The 15,764-nt window shown below is 41.8% G+C and overlaps 1 protein-coding gene across 12 annotated transcripts in view; it reads left to right on the forward strand.

Annotated features, from left to right (window-relative positions):
• CUX1 (cut like homeobox 1) overlaps window positions 1–15,764 on the forward strand; it is a 247,482-nt gene that overhangs the window by 219,678 nt on the left and 12,040 nt on the right. For 7 of the 12 annotated variants that reach the window (XM_068909275.1, XM_068909276.1, XM_068909285.1 and 4 more), the window contains 2 exons: window positions 11,069–11,371; window positions 12,902–12,964. In XM_068909275.1, the coding sequence (XP_068765376.1) occupies window positions 11,069–11,371; window positions 12,902–12,964 (366 nt within the window). The remainder of the gene's footprint in view (window positions 1–11,068; window positions 11,372–12,901; window positions 12,965–15,764) is intronic. The other 5 variants (XM_068909277.1, XM_068909279.1, XM_068909283.1 and 2 more) reach the window with 1 other exon arrangement.

A 15,764-nucleotide genomic window follows, 5' to 3' on the forward strand; every position in this document is an offset into this window, starting at 1 on the left:
AACAGAGGACTGTCCAATTAATAAGCCAAAGGAAATGAAAAAGAAGCCTGATATGTAAACGTCCCACGTTTGTAATTCTCAGAGGTATTGCTAACAGTAACTTGAAAGACACTTGTTTCCTTGGCCAGAGAGATAGATAGATCGATTATATATATATTATTTCCTATAGTGTGGTTGAAAGGAGTGAACCATTCTCTGGAATGACTCAAGCACCGTTCCCTTGGCGAAACCTGAGCTCTACAGAATATCCCCATTCTGCTGTCGGTGCTGGAAGCAGCTCCGACAAGGCCAAGCTGCTTGGCGGAGGAATTTTGCCCTTGCGTGTTATTCCCGCCAGCTCTCCCCGAGCTGGGCCGGCCTCACCGCAGAGCCCAGACAAAGCTTGTTCCCTCCCGGCATCGGATGCACCCGCGGGTGACTTTTCCAAGCAACCCACCCCTTTTGGTTTTGCTTTCCAAAGAAAAGGCCGGGATGGGTCCTGTGCTCCTCCTTCCATCCAGCCACCAAGGTTTGCCCAAATGAGCGCGAGACCCCGTTAGCTGCAGTGTAGCTCCAGTTGTGTTGTGTATTTGTTTCTCTCTGTTACCCCTTTGGAACCAGGATCCTAAAAACAGTGCAAGTTTGAACTGGCAGATGTTTCATTTGTCCTTTCCGAGAGGACCAAAATTAGCCTCTCATTTGGCACCTAAATAAAGCAGCTTAACTGCCTTTATACGAACTTTGCAATTACTGTCTATTGAAGTTGCAACATTTTATTGTGTTTGATGGGGAAGAGTATTATGTAAGCAATACCAACACCTAAAAAGCCACCAGACCTTGAAAGAGAGAGGACGAACAAGAACAAGCCCAACTGTTTTGTTGTTTTTTTTATTTTAATTTTCTAATCTGAGGCAGATGGGTTTTTTTTCTAATGAAGGTTTCATTACAAAAAAAAAAAGTAACTTGGAAATGCTCAGAGAGCTGCCTATTGTAAAGGTAAAAAAAAAAAAAATCTAATAAAAGGACAGCAATGGTTTCTCTAATTTTCAGAGAAAAATCTGCACAGAATGCCTGAAGCTGGGTTAGCAGTGGGACTCCCCAGGGGCAACAGAAAGATGTTATAATCAATTACCACATCATAACACTGATGTATGATAATTACTGAGTGTTCCTCCTGAGATAGTGCAGCATTTGGCTGGGATGCGGCTCTTTCATGGTCCACTGCCTGATTAATATGCAAATAATAGGCTGATTGCATGATGAATGCAGAAAATGAGTTTGCTGATAACGTGAGCACCGAAGCGGGAAGATGATAAATTACTTTTACTGACTGTCCTACATTAAGTACCCTTTCTCAACAATTTTATCACAAATTAAGTAAAGCAGTATGGCGAGATTATGAGGATGTGTAAAATAATGTACCTTAATAGCTTTTATAATATTGTTGTGTGCAATGTAAATGTCATTTTGTTTCAGTACTTTAGCCAGTACTCCTCCTGAAGAGGAGTGCATTGAGTGTAGCAGTGTTCAGGGTCACTCTTCTTGGAGTGCTTTCTTTTAAGACGAAGAACAATCCACTGTGCCATGGATGTTGGATAGGACTTCACTAGGAGGGAAGGAATCCAGTCATTAGCCTCTGATCCCTCCCTTGAGGTTTTTGCCCAGAGCAGATGAATATCCACATTGTGTAGAGAGGGAAATGTATTTGACGGTAGAGTTGGATGCACAGTGTGCATATGCATTCTGCTTCACGCTCTCTGTCTGGAGCAAACAAGAGGTTAAAATCTCAAAGGGGAATGTAGAAATACCTTCACGCTCAGGCTTACAATAGTGGAGGACAACAAACAGTCATAACGATGGTAACATGGCAAAGTGTAGTGCCTGATCACAAGGTTAGGAAGTCAAGAAAAGCGCCATAAACCAAAGCAGAACCCCTGAAAGCACTAAGTCTGTTTTCCAAAAGGTATTACGCACTCATTTATTTTGATTATACTAAAAATATAAATATGTGGAGTTGTGGCATCTTGATTGATTGCCTTCGTGACATATTTGTTTTAATATTCAGAAAATCCTTAAGAAGGCTTCTGCACACAAGCTGTTTTAATAAGAAGGTTATTAAAAGTCTTTTCCAACAGTTATTTCTAAATATTGACTTCTCGCTAAGTTATGGAAACACAGAAAAATCAGAATATTAAATAAAGATTAGCCGTGTAGAGTGATGTGTTTTAAAGCAGCCATGATTTAGCCATTAATCATCTAAATTAAAATCTGATTTCATTTTAGAAATTCATTTTTTTTAATTGTTTAAAGGTGAGATGTAAAAAAAAAAACATTCAGCTTTGTTATATATTATTTTATATATTGTTCGGCAAAGGCCTTACTTTTGGCTCAAGAAGGCAGGAGGAGCGGTGTGCCTGAGGAAACGATCGCTATATGCTTGCTGGTGTTGTTTGCCACCTATTAAACTGTGGTGAGGGACCAGCTGATGCAAGGTGTGGGCTAGGCTGCTTGAGGTATCGTGGTCTGAAAGGTGTGTGCAAAGCGCTGCAAGCAGTTTCCCCGGTGGTGTCTTCAGCAATGTCTTACTCAACAGGCTGGAGAAGGAGGAGTTGGACACGAGTGATGGCACTGGCGTACGTTGGGTGGCAAAGGCTTTGGAAGAGGCAGGGGCAGGAAGAAAAATCTGATCCAGTCTAAGCTTATGAGCAGAGCAAGACAGTCCAGCTACCCCGGTTCCTAGCTGAACAGGACCCAGCCTGAACAGGCACAGATCACCCTCGAGCTAGACCTGCTGCTGGCTGGTTATAAGCTTGGTCAGATGTCCCTGGGCACAGTGTTTTCTTCAGTTATCATTCAGTGAGCAGTGTTTAACTCTCAAGGCTACACCAGGACTTCTCCCATAGTTTGTCCAGCACTGGTGTTGGCATAAGAGACCGTTCTTTCATCACCGCTCACGTAACAAATCGTGCCCTCAGCTGCCTGTCCCTTGGCTGTGCTGACGCAGCAGTGCATGGGCTTGCGCTGCGAAGGAGATGAGGAAAGAGACCCAGACTGATGTTCTTAACCTCTTCCCCCCATATTTTGTTGCTGGGGTGGGTGTGGGGGGGGGGAGTGTTGGGGAAGGTGTTACTTTTTAGAAGATGGTTCACAGCTTTGGTCCCCCTAACCCTTGGGACAGCACAGTTGTGGTTCACTGAGGGGCAGAAAGGGAGGTGACGGATGGAGCCGGGATGGGTTTTCCTTAAACAGATATTGATGGCAGTTCTTGATTATGAGGCTCTGCGGTCTTAAAGTAGTTTTGGGCACAGCAGTGGGATTTTCAGGAGTGTCTACAAGGTTTTTGTGGTTGTACACTCATTAAAATGAGACTTCGACACCTAACTTCTCTATGTGCTTTTGAATGTCCAACCAGCAATCTTTCTCATGAAACTAACTCCAGCTCCCATCTCACTTTACTCTGAATATCATCTGATTGCTGCTTCTGGTTTCAAGGCCCCATGGCTGAAAATGTTACTGTTTTTTTTAATTCAAGCTTAGTGGTAACATGTAGTTGTTGAAAATGCAGCATAAAATTGAAACAATATCTTGTAATCCCTTAACAACACTCAGAAGCAGTTCTTTTCAGGTACTTTTAACCCTCATCGTGCAGATAGTGATTTGTGCTCCTATGCTCATATACAAAACGGGGACTTTTATTTTTAGTATTCCCCTAGTAATTTCTGAGTTAACCAAGGCTGGTTTCCTCCCCTTTCAGCGCAGACAAGCGTGCATCTGTGCGCTTTCCTAAAGGGGTTTTCTTTGATTCTCCCTTCCCCCCAACACACGCATAAAATTTCCCTCTGAGCCAAAACCCAAAATACTGTTTTCCCCAAAGTTAACATTTGTGAAACAAACACAGTCCCCACGGTCATAGTGGAAATCTATAATTGCAGCTGTAGCAAGCACTTGCAACCATGAATGCACATACCAACATATATGTGCGCACAAATTTATGACTCTGAGGAGGTTCGTATATTTATAAGCCGTATTAATTTGCAAATTGTGGCTAGGCAAGGATCACTCACTTAAAGTAAATCCACTAGAAACACTACCTGTGAGAAAGTGTTCAGCATTCATAGATGCATTCTATTAATTAGTCATAAGAGGATTTTATTGCTGCATTGTGCCACAAATGCTTAGCTGATTTATTACATAGCTCCAGCTTGCACTCCAGCTCTGGTATCTGGAAAGTTGCTATGATGCTTTAGGAGATCCTGTAAAGACCGATATAAAGTTAAAAAGAAGTAGAAGGCTGAGAAACAAACTCTGCCTGAAATTTTCAGAACCTAGGAAAGAGAATGACTCGGTTGTCCTGCGTATGTTGCCTTTGCCTGTTTTTGCCGTTACTCTGTTTTTTTGGTCTAGAAATTGGCCAGACTGTGCAGCCTAATAATTAGGGGAAAACAGAAACTAATCCAGTCCCAGTATGAGACACTTTGATCTCAGGCAACCTGCCAGGTTTGTTGTTGTCCATTAGCTCATCTGTAAGAGTAGGTAAATGCAGGCCCTGCAGTATCCAATGCTCTTTTAAGAGGTTGCAGAGAAATCTCCTGTCCGCGTTTGTCTGCTTTCATCTTCTCTACTAATTTGCCGTAAAGGGAGCGAGCGGAGCGCCGAGTGCGGCACGCGCGGCCGCGCGCCCCACGTTGTCGTTCTCGCCGTTCACTTAGAAGTAACTTTGGATTTGACTGGTTTGGCAGAGACCCGAAGCCTGAGCTTTTGGACATTATGGAAAGTGGTGCATCAGACCAACGGCCGGTTAACGAATGTTTGGGTTCTTGTCGGAATGTCACAGTGTGCCCTGTCATTTTGCTTTAGCGACTTGTCCTTCCAAATGCGCAGTTCGCCTTATGGCATGCCAGCAGTAAAAATGTCACTTACAATAATTACTTTTTGGTGAAAATGCTTGCTGACTTCCTACCTTCAAGCTGTTTTTTACACAGTGGGGAGATAATAAGAAATGACTTTATCCTGACTGCTCAAATGAACACTAAATGGAATTTAGGTTATTATTACTGCAGATAGAGGAGCTGTGTATTGAAATTTAAATAGTGGATCAGATAAACTGCAGAGATTTGTCTCTGAAAATTATAGCGGGTCTGCTTTTTCAATCCACTTCTGTCTCAAAGTTAAGGCAGCTGTTGTCTGCCTGCTGTCTTTAGAATATAATATTTTTCATAATCCTTTTAGAGGCCCCTGAATACCTTCTGTGTTTTGCTTGGTCTTCCCCCACCTTCTCCCTGTTTTGCACCTTATTCCCCGTGAGTCCTTTTGCAGCTTATTAACTAAGCTTGTGTTAGTAGCAAAGGTTGGGCAAGTTCTGTGTTGGGCAGCTCCCGAGCTGCAGAGGTACCGGGTACTTCGTACAGACAGGCGAGTAACCTAGGAGGAGAGGCTTGGTGCGTTGAGCTTGAATTTTCTGCTTGAGAGGTGAATGCTTTTGTACCACAGCTTTGCCCTGAGCGTGGCTTTGATTTACGAGGAGGCAAAAAGTAGACTTGCTGCTGTGACTGCAGGAGTTGAAACAGGGTCCGAACAAAAATGCCACATCTGCAGTTCTCGAAACGACTGCAAGAAGTCCCACTTGAGGCATCTCCCCGCGCACTGGCAGAGAGCAATGTGATGCTTCTGGGACCTTTGAAACAGTATCCATGTCTCAACACTGCATTGTTGTCTAGTTATCTCTGTTGATGGGGATGCATCTGGGACTGGTGTCAGGTCATGTAGATGTCTGTGATTTTCTGGGGGATTGTCACAAGTGTCACCTGCAAGTCTTTGCATTGGTGTCCTGAGCTTCAGTAGGAGGTTCCAGCTGACTGTGCCGTGGATCTAAGCCGTCCTGCTGCTTGCGTACGGGGGCTATTGGGAAATGTTGCTACTTGCAGTCGGAGGAGTTACCATACATCTCAAAAATGATCCTTCTTGACCAGTGTCCTGCAGTTTTGCAGGATATAATGAAATGTCGCTGATTTTTGAGATGAAGCAACCTGAGCAGATGAGCCTCAGGAACGTGCTGGCGCGCGAGAGGGGAGCCGGGTGCAGCCTGGCTCCATCAAGTGGCAGCTGGTTCTTGCTCAGCAGGAGCTTCATTAAACCCTGTAAGAATTTTGTCGTGTTACGATGGGAGAACATGATCAGAGCTTGTAGAGCAATGTGGCAGGCTGACACTGTGTTAAGGGAAGCGTTTTCAGGTACTTCTGGGGACACTTGTGGAATAATCATAGTCCAAAATGTACAATCAGTGTTCAAGCAATTCAGGACATAGGATCCGGTATAGGGAATCTGAACCTCAGCATGCGGCAGGACATGTTGTTGTGAAGGAACAAGAAAATCTAATGTTAGGTTCAGGAAAACCACCGTAACCGGTGAACTGAGGCTAGAATTGTGTTTTCAGTGTCTCGTATTTTCCAGAACCTTGTCTTGCTAGAAACGGTGTGGAAGGCATAGAGAGAGGATGGATGGGACCAAAGCATCATTTGGCTTCATCCTTTGCAATAAGGAATGCAAGACCACAAAAGATTTTCTGTGTTCATATAATTAAAACAAGGTCAAATCGTTACTGTTCTCAGCCAGTATCATAATATGCTCAAACAGACCCTAGTCATTGACTCTAAATTGCAATGTTTACTTTCTTTCTTAGCTGATAGGTACTAAATGGGGGGAAATTGGGCAAGCCGCAATGACTATGTTATTTTTTGCTGATGGTCATTCAAAGAGTAATTTTATATTGGAAAAATAGCCTTTAAAAAGAAATCAGAACTGGAAGATACTTGTATAATGTTGACTTTATTTACGTTCGTTCATATATCTTCATTGTAGATGATACTTCCCTCTCTAGGATTGTAGTAGAAGAAAACTAAATTGAAGAATTTCCTCACTTAGGAACAAGGACCATATGTTCTGACAATCATGATATTTCCCCAAGTATGGCTCTCTGATATTCACAAACTGCATTGGATATATTTGTCTTTCTGAATACATATTTGCCTTCAGAGATTTGAATTCTGACCCTCACTGTATGGTCATAACTCTCTTCAGCTGTGCAATAGTCAGGTTTGATATTTCAGTTGTCTTTATGTTTTAGATAAGAATGGAGGCCAGTCACACTTTTCAGATGTTTCAGACTGTTGGCACGTTCTTGGCAGACACCACTTTCTAGTATTTGATTTACATTTGATTATTATTTTCTACACTGCATATTTGAATTTTTTTTTTTAACGGGCTGGAAGTGCCTAACTTTCCAAAACCCTAACCATGTATATTCTGAATGAATGATATGAAAGATGCATGGAAGAGTCTTTGCAGCTTTTATGACTCAGTTATACTTGCAGCTTTAGAATATTTGGATCACTTAAATGCATTCACAGTTTCCTTGAATCTTTCATTGCTTCTCTCAATTATCAGCTTGTAATGATTGAATAAGAGGCACTGTACAAAAGTTACGCCAGTTTCTTGACCATTGAAAGTTGCCTTGTTGAACTGCATCTCTGTTGCATGCTTAGGTCTTGGTTATCAAGATTGCAGCGGGGATGGCATCTTTCCACCAAGTTAGTTTGAGGGCGATCTGGTTTGCTGGAGTCCTTTCCGCTCTCTTCTCCAAACTGCAGGGCATGGCTCGCTTTTGTGGCTGAGACTTAAACAATAAAATAAAATAGCCTTCTCAGCTGCTGCAGTGAGCTAGTACTCTGGTGATGCTCTTGATCTTGCCAGCTGTTTACTTTTAGCACCTTATTACTGCAGCTTTGGGGCTTTTGCTTGCTGCGGGGGCTTGGAAAGCGCTTGGTGACACAGAGTTCCCTGGAAGCTCCTGAACTGAGAGCACTTACCGGACGGGCTGGACTCTGTGCCACAAGTGGTCTCTTTGAAATCCTGTATTTCTGCACAAATATGTAACCAAATGACAGGAAAACCTTTTTAAAACCTCAGCCAAGAGTCATTTTGAAAGTCAAGTAATCCGTATTTGCAAATATTCCAGTTGAAATAGTTGTTCTGTCCTGTGCAGCTTTAGTAGAAAAGGAAATTTTCTAGGAAAGTCCCCAGGGAAGTATTTTAAATAAAACGCAACATCCTTTTGGTATAAGTGAAGTTTATCTGGAATTTATTAAAGTAACTTTGTCGATAACTGGTGGCCCTGGGGTAGGCCAGTTGTGCGTGATGGGAGACTCATAGCCTATCATAATGCAATTTTACACTCATATTGACAAAATGATCTCTTTCTCACTAAATACAAACATATGTAGGCCTTCAGTGAGCATCCGTTACACACCCTTAAGAAACTGGATTACTCTTAACTTAGTGCTGTTTTTCAGTGAAGACTGGGGTTAATGAAGGAGAGCATGTTTTAAAGAAATATGGTTTCACTATATTATTTTCATTGGAAAGGTTCAATTGCTACTTTTGAAATGTTAATAGGTGTTTTTCAGATGTCCTGAATTTGTTTCTTTGTCCTGTGGGGAACTTGGGAGAAAGGAATACAGGCAAATTATTTCATAAAACATAGGAAATGCCTGTAGATTGACAGTTAAATCTGTAATAGTGAACACATTCAATTTTCCCCTTTGTTCTGTCAGCAGTCACTTGTACTCTAAATGTCTATTTAATTTGTTAAATAGATTAACAGGAAATGTTTGCATTATTTGATTATTGAATTGAGTTTTCCAAATAATGGATTTTTTCCCTCAAATGTTTCTATGATCTTGAAAATATTCTTCCGTAAGCAGAAAGTGCTAAAAATGGAAGGAGAGCATATCTTGAGGGATCTGAAGTATACGTGCATAATGCCTCATTTGAAATCACTATACACTTGCATTTTGTTGGGGGAGAAAAGAAAGAAACAGTTTGTCATCTGTACTGCCTTCCAAAATTAGATTCAGTTAATCCTACCTTTTTGAGTAAATAAGCAGCAGATTGGTCTTAAAAATGAAATTCAAGCAAGCTCTTGATAGGCGATATAAAAAATAAATAAGCTAATATGTGAGCAACATAGAGCATTTCGGTGATAGATGATAATATAGATTACCTTTGTTGTTTACATAATTAGGCTGGGCAGGGAAGGGAGAGGGAGAAAGCAGCATTCGTGAAGGCTTTTGTTTAGTCCTGGGTGGGATTTCGGGGGGGGCTGGATGTTTTCTGTACTCCGTGCGTTGGTTTGCAGCGCACGGGTGAAGAATTGTATAGGAAATTTGCAGCTGCTCTAGTTATTCAGTAAGATTTGTATAAGCTGGCACAAGGGACAAAATTAGAGGGAACTTGAACCAGCGCCGTGCGGTTTATTAGCTAGGCAGCCATAATTTTGACCTTGCTGTGGGTTAAAGGACACAGACCTGCGAAGAAATCTGTTTATCATGTAGGGAATTCATGCCATCCCTGACAGTGTACAGTGAACAAGATGGATGATCTGCCAAATTGGTCCCTCGCATGGGTGAATCAGGGCAAATTTACAGTACAATTCCTTTGCTGCTGCTGATACAAAAATAACATTTGCTGGGTTTTATATTCAGTTGTATGATGACCTAGGGTGAAACAGAGAAAAGAATAAGATTTGTAGGATCCGTATTGCCTTAAAGATTTATATGAACCTGGCTTTCCTTTTTTATCTGCCTCTTTTACATCTTTCATAAACCACTAAGAAAAGAGTCCCAATTGCTTGGTTTGAGAGAGCAATTTTATGTAAGTGTGTCAGGGAACCATTCTTAAATGAAGTATGATAAAAGCTTCTGCTAGCTTGAATAACACCATTTTACTGTGCACCCTGCTTCATTTGAACCCTACTTTTACTAAAGCAGCATTTTCCTATAGGATTTAGGCTATGCTTTCCATGCTGCCTGATCTGCCTGTTTTGCAATTATTTGGCAGTATTCTGGAAAATGAACAAACATGGAAAAAGGTGGAAGGTGATGTTAGCCGTTGCCTTGCTAGTGAGAGGACCTGGCGCTGCAGTGAATTGCTGGCGCAGTGGTGTCGCAGTGCTCAGGAAAACGCCCCAAGTTTTTGCTGTGGGATGGACTCCTAAGCTTCCTCCAGAGATCTCGAGATGAATCCGCTGATGTATGAATCCAAGATAGTAGAGCAACAGTGTCAAGTAATGAGATGGGAGACAGCAAGGAGGAGGAAGTGATCCCACAGAAAGGGAAAAGTGGATGGAGAAATCTAGCATATTCTTTATCATTTGTAGGGAATTGTTCTTCTAAAGCACGTTCGCTGTGTGTGGTTACTTTAAAAAGATGGTCAGACCGTACTCTACTTTGGATGTTTGGATTTTCTGCGTAAGCCCAGTTGGTCCCTTCCATTTAACGATAAATGTGAACTTATTAAGGCAAAACAATGTTTTGTACGGAAGTTACTGTTCTGAAAAATTAACAGATTCAGAGAGCTTTCTTTCAAACAAAACGTTCACATCACAAATTTTGGTGTCTCCTGATCCGCTAGCTATCTTTATGTTGGATTCGCTATCTCATTATTTGATACAACATAACAAGATTAAAATACATTTTGTAATTAAGTTATTTCTGGTCAAAGAGGAGATATGTGAAAATGTGATGCAAGTGATAAGAAACAGAATATGGAATCAGCAACACTCTCAAGATAAGTTGCATTATTTCTAGAAGATCCCTCGTTGACACTACAGCGTAGTGGTTAAGTGAGTTTCTTATAGGTCATAGATGTTTAAACTGGTCTATAATAGTAGATGGGAGAGAATTCTTAGAGGAAAATGTTGTGGAAAGCTAGACCATGAGATTTCCTGACCAAGGAAATTTCTTGCAACCTTACAAAGTACTGCACTTCATTTATTCCTAATTTTTTTTTTTAATATTTGTACGTCTTGCCTTTATGAGAAAGCAGAGATGACTCAAGATAAAATTACAAAATAATTTTGTTTTTAAAAAGAAGCTTTTCAGTAACCAAGTCATAACAAGTAGCATTTTGCATACTTAGGCATTCCTTTAAGTAGGTAGAATTGAAATGAGAAGGAAAGTTAAATATCCTGCAATCAAAACATTACAGTTATGCTAAAGTGAGGTCTTTTTTTCCCCTTTTTTTTTAATTACAGAAAGCACTCCAAAGACTTCTGCCAGTTGCAGTCCTGCTCCTGAATCTCCTATGAGCTCCAGTGAATCAGTGAAGAGCCTGACCGAATTGGTACAGCAACCCTGTCCTGCTATAGAGACAAGTAAGGATGGCAAATCACAAGAATCTAGTGAGCCACCTGCCTCCGAATCCCAATCTACAACACCTTTGCCTCTGTCGGGTCACTCAGCCCTCAGCATTCAAGAACTGGTTGCTATGTCACCTGAATTGGATACGTATGGCATTACAAAAAGGGTCAAAGAAGTGCTAACGGACAACAATCTTGGTAAATTGCTTTATTCTCATTTCTTTGTTGAAATAAAAAGGAAGTATTCATGCTATGTTTCCGTAGAGAATGTTACTTGGTTTTGGCTCTGGCCTAAACTTTAATCCGTTAAGGAGAATTTTTCGTAGCCCGGTAGAAAAATCCTTTCAGATTGTAGGACTCCATAAGAAAATGTCATCATACACTTGCTCTTCTTAAGCTTTGCCTCTGGCTCACCAGCCAGGTCCTGCTCCCAGCTCCCTAAATACAGTCCAGCAGGCTGTAAAGAAGACCAGAATCCCAAAGCCAGTGAGGTGTCTTCTTGAGAAATGCTGGTTCCCCAAAGCTTGTGGATTCAAGCCCCAAGCATTTCAGGCAGAGGTAGAGTAAAGGAGTCTCAGCATGTTTGGAAAGGGAAGGGCATCAGAGGCAAAAGTGTAGTGTGCCTGTAGAGCAAGAAGGGTGAATCCAGACTTGGTCAAGGTTTATATGAACCTGTAGGTAAGTCTATGGGGCCATTCAGTTATTTTGCTTAGACATCTACAAAGCTAAGGCTGCTTTTGCCTGCAGATAAGTTTTTGGGTGCCACGTTAAGTATAACGTTGATATGGCTGACGATATTTGGAGTAGGCAAAGGGAATAACCTGATCAGAGAACGGGAGTTTTTGGGAAATCCACACTTAATACTTCCACAATGCCTCTGAGTAAGTCACTAGTTCTTGTCTGCTTAACGTTTCCCTCCCAAGGCGTTGGGAAACCCTTAGGAGTTCTTTGAAATCTCTGACTGGAAGGCAGTAAGGTTGCACCAGTGTTACCTGTACGGGCTTCTGGTGCTTAGCGTGGGATTCATCTCATCTGCATTTAGACATTCAAAGCAGATGTCTGAGATGGTTGGGTGAATCACTCTCCAGAGCTGGCAGTTTTTCTGCATTCACTAGAGGGAGGACTGAAATAATAAGCTTAGATTTAGACCGATAATATTCATGTGAGAAGGATTCCACCCATATGGTCTGAATGTTTTAACTGTATAAGTAAAGACTCCTTTATTTGAGTACGTGGGGCCCTTTCTCAGCTAGACACAGAATAACAGGTGGTATTATCTTAGATTTTAAAAAATGGGAAAATACTGGGGGTGGAGGGAAGGGAAATGGCACTTAGCATAATTTGGGGGAAAAAAAAGAAAAGAAAAGAAAAGAAAAGAAAAGAAAAGAAAAGAAAAGAAAAGAAAAGAAAAGAAAAGAAAAGAAATGTGATTCTGGACATACTCCTGCATGAGAGTGTGTTCCACTGAACCCAGCAGAATTACCCACTCATGCACATTGGCATGGGCAGACTGCGATTGCTTGTTCAGTGGAGTCAATGTAGAAATAAAGCCACAAATCACGGTAAGGGTTAGCAGGTTCAAGCCCCTAGTTTTTGGGCAAAATGCTGTTGAGTGCTGTACCTGCTCTGGTGTTCCAGAGAGGGTTGAAAAGTATTTTTGTTTACATTTGCTTTGATGCCATTTTTACTTAGTCTTTTTTATTTCCCATGATTTTTGTTTTCCTACAGTGTGGCTGACAAGCCTAAAAAGCAGCAGAAGAGCCAGGAAATGTGCCCCAAACTCTGCATTAGGTGTGGAACCAGTTTCAATGTTTCCTTTTGCGCCCTCAGTGTGCTAGTGCACCAGATTGACTTGGTGCTCAGGTTTCTCTGTCTTAGGCCACAGGGCCTTGTAAACCTGTCCTAGGCAAGTCTTAGTGGCTCGGTTGTTCAAATATCGTCAGCCACTAAAGACCATGATTGCGTGAAGCTATTCAAGATGACTTGGCAAACCAGAACGTGTTTGGCGGTCTCTCCTCCCATTCCTTTTAGTATTCCTAGCCCAAATGTCGTAGCATTATATATGTCAGGGCAACATGTCATTTAGATACAGAGGGAAGAAAATGCAATGAGCTATTGAAAAATTGCAGTGTTAGGGGGATTTTGCAGGGTGGGCCAGGACTAGCCATGAAGCTAGCATAACCGACAGGAAGTTCTGTCCATTAGGAGCTACATCAGTGGGAACATGCACAAAGAGTATTAGGCAAAAAAGAAGGGGAATTAACAGGAGTTTTATGAAAACTGTTCCTAAGAATACTCAAGTGATTAATAGCTGTCTGGTGAAGATGGAGTGTGATACACCTACTGCCTCCTGAGAATGATTTCTAATGCATTCCCCATCAGCTTGGGAGACTTGCAGGTGTTTGGTCCTGTCCTGCTGTATCCTGGAATAGAAAAAATGACACAAACATCTTTAGCTTTGCCCTTAGTATCTACAGAACATGATGTTACCTCCGTACACTTCTGGATTTAGAATTTTGAGGCTATAGTTTGAAGTTCATTTCCTTCGTCAGCATTGCACCTGGGCCACTTACTTCTGACCCAGAATTGCTAGTTCATGCTGATATTCCTGTTCGTGTGTTCACACGATAAACCAGAGCAGGGAGTTGGCCTGAGTGAAAAGGGACCACCATATTTCTGAGAGATTAGTGTGACTTAGATCAGTTCCCTGCTCCAATTTCCCGCGGAGCCACACGGGCGATTGTGGTGGCTCTAAGAGCACAGCACAGCGGCCGGTGGGGGGGATCTCATGGCCCCTGAGAAAAATGCTCCTCGCTTTGCAGCCTCAGCACTCTGGGGGCTTAGAAATGATGGGAAATGTTAAAGGCAAGTTTGTTTACAAAAAGAAAAAAGATTTTTAAGGTAGCTATCTTAGTGCAGGTACTTACAACTAGCTGGCCCTTTTAAAGGTAAATGCATAAGGTCTTGCTGCTTTTTTTAAATAGCGTATTCAGATTTACAAAGAGAAACGGGGAGCACGTTAACTTTGGAACACTGATGATCCAAAATTGGCCCTGAATTACAATTTTTTTTCCCTGATTTTCCTGATATCGAGGGTTTGGAAGGAAAAAAGTCTGTGTTTAAGCCATTTGGTTGAAAATCATATATTCTTTTGGAACTTAAGTAAATTCTGAATTTAGCTTTCTATTTCATCTCTGAGAACCAAGCACAGGGTTAGTTTTAGAGACTGAGAGAAGACTCTCTTGTTAATCCTATCTTCATTTCCCCTCTCTACCTCTCATAATCTCGGCTGCTTCGTACAAAATCTTTGCAGGCCCCTTCATCCAAGGGGGTGGGGGGGGCACTGCTGCTTAAAACTGATCCCGCCATCGCCATCCCTTCTCTCCCCTCTGCCCATGCAAGCGAAAAAAAAAATGGCAAGGCCAGAGTTTAAAAGGAGGAGGAATTTCACAAAGTTAGATGCTAGGGAAAGGTCTGTGGAATAGATATTAACCAGGGTGCTTTCGGGAGGGACCTCGAGTGCAGGCTTGCTCTGCACAGCTGGAGCAGCACAAGCCCCCGAACATCTGCACCAGCCCCCCAGAGCCAGGTGGTGCCACTGGCTAGTGCTGCTGGCATGTGTAGGAAACGGAGAAGGGCGTTCTGCGTTGCATGTTAGTGAGGGCATTCAAAAAGCTAAGGAACAGACACAAGACCCTGAGGCCTAAACTTGGTAGGTATGGAAAGATCTTTGGGTTACCTTGAAAATACATGATAGCTACACTTCTGTCAGAAATCACCGGTTATGACTCAGATGACTTCAGGCACAGTCTTGTGACAAAAGCTGCTACATATCAAGGCAGTTTAGCATAGGAAGAACATTGAAGTGAAGGTTTTTAGGGAACCAGCTGCATGGTTGGGTTTGAGCTCCGTAGGCATTTTCCAAAGACCTTACTAAGTTAGATTTTAACTATATAAAATTACTAACGCACATATCAATGATATACCTTGAAAAGCATGTGTGGTTTCTACCATACTAGACTACAGCGTTTTGAAAGACAACTAAGATGAAGTATTCTTAACTAGAAGTACTGTAGTGGTTATTTAAAAAAAAAAAAAAGTGCAATTGTAAAATGTGATTATCTGCAGTTGCTAAAACACTATTAGAACACCAGTGATAACAGAAAATATTTACATGTGTCTTTGAGGACACTAATAGAACTGTTGCTGAATGGGGGGTTGTGATGGTTTTGGTTCACGGATTATTTGAGATGTTTGTCTTGCCCGGTTGCATTGAAGCTGTTACAGTACCTTCCCTCAAAAGAACTAAGTAGCCTCACTGCTCTCACTGAAGTTGCCTGCTTAGCTAAAAGTTTGGTTTATTTTTAATCTCGTTAATTTTGTTTTTTTGCACGCTGTTTCCACTGTAAGGTCCTGATCCCAAAAGGTGTTGGGCTCCCCTCTTTGCCCCAGTCAGGTCCCAAGGATTAAACTAAAGCCCAATATTTACACCTCTAGTGGGAGGAGAGTTTTTATTCTTGTAAATGTTTCTTTTGGGTTTTCAAGAAATTGTGAAGTAAGACTAATTGGCGAATGATCTTATAGTCATGTT

The sequence above is a fragment of the Struthio camelus genome, chromosome 16 (assembly GCF_040807025.1).
Source record: "Struthio camelus isolate bStrCam1 chromosome 16, bStrCam1.hap1, whole genome shotgun sequence".
Taxonomy (NCBI): domain Eukaryota; kingdom Metazoa; phylum Chordata; class Aves; order Struthioniformes; family Struthionidae; genus Struthio; species Struthio camelus.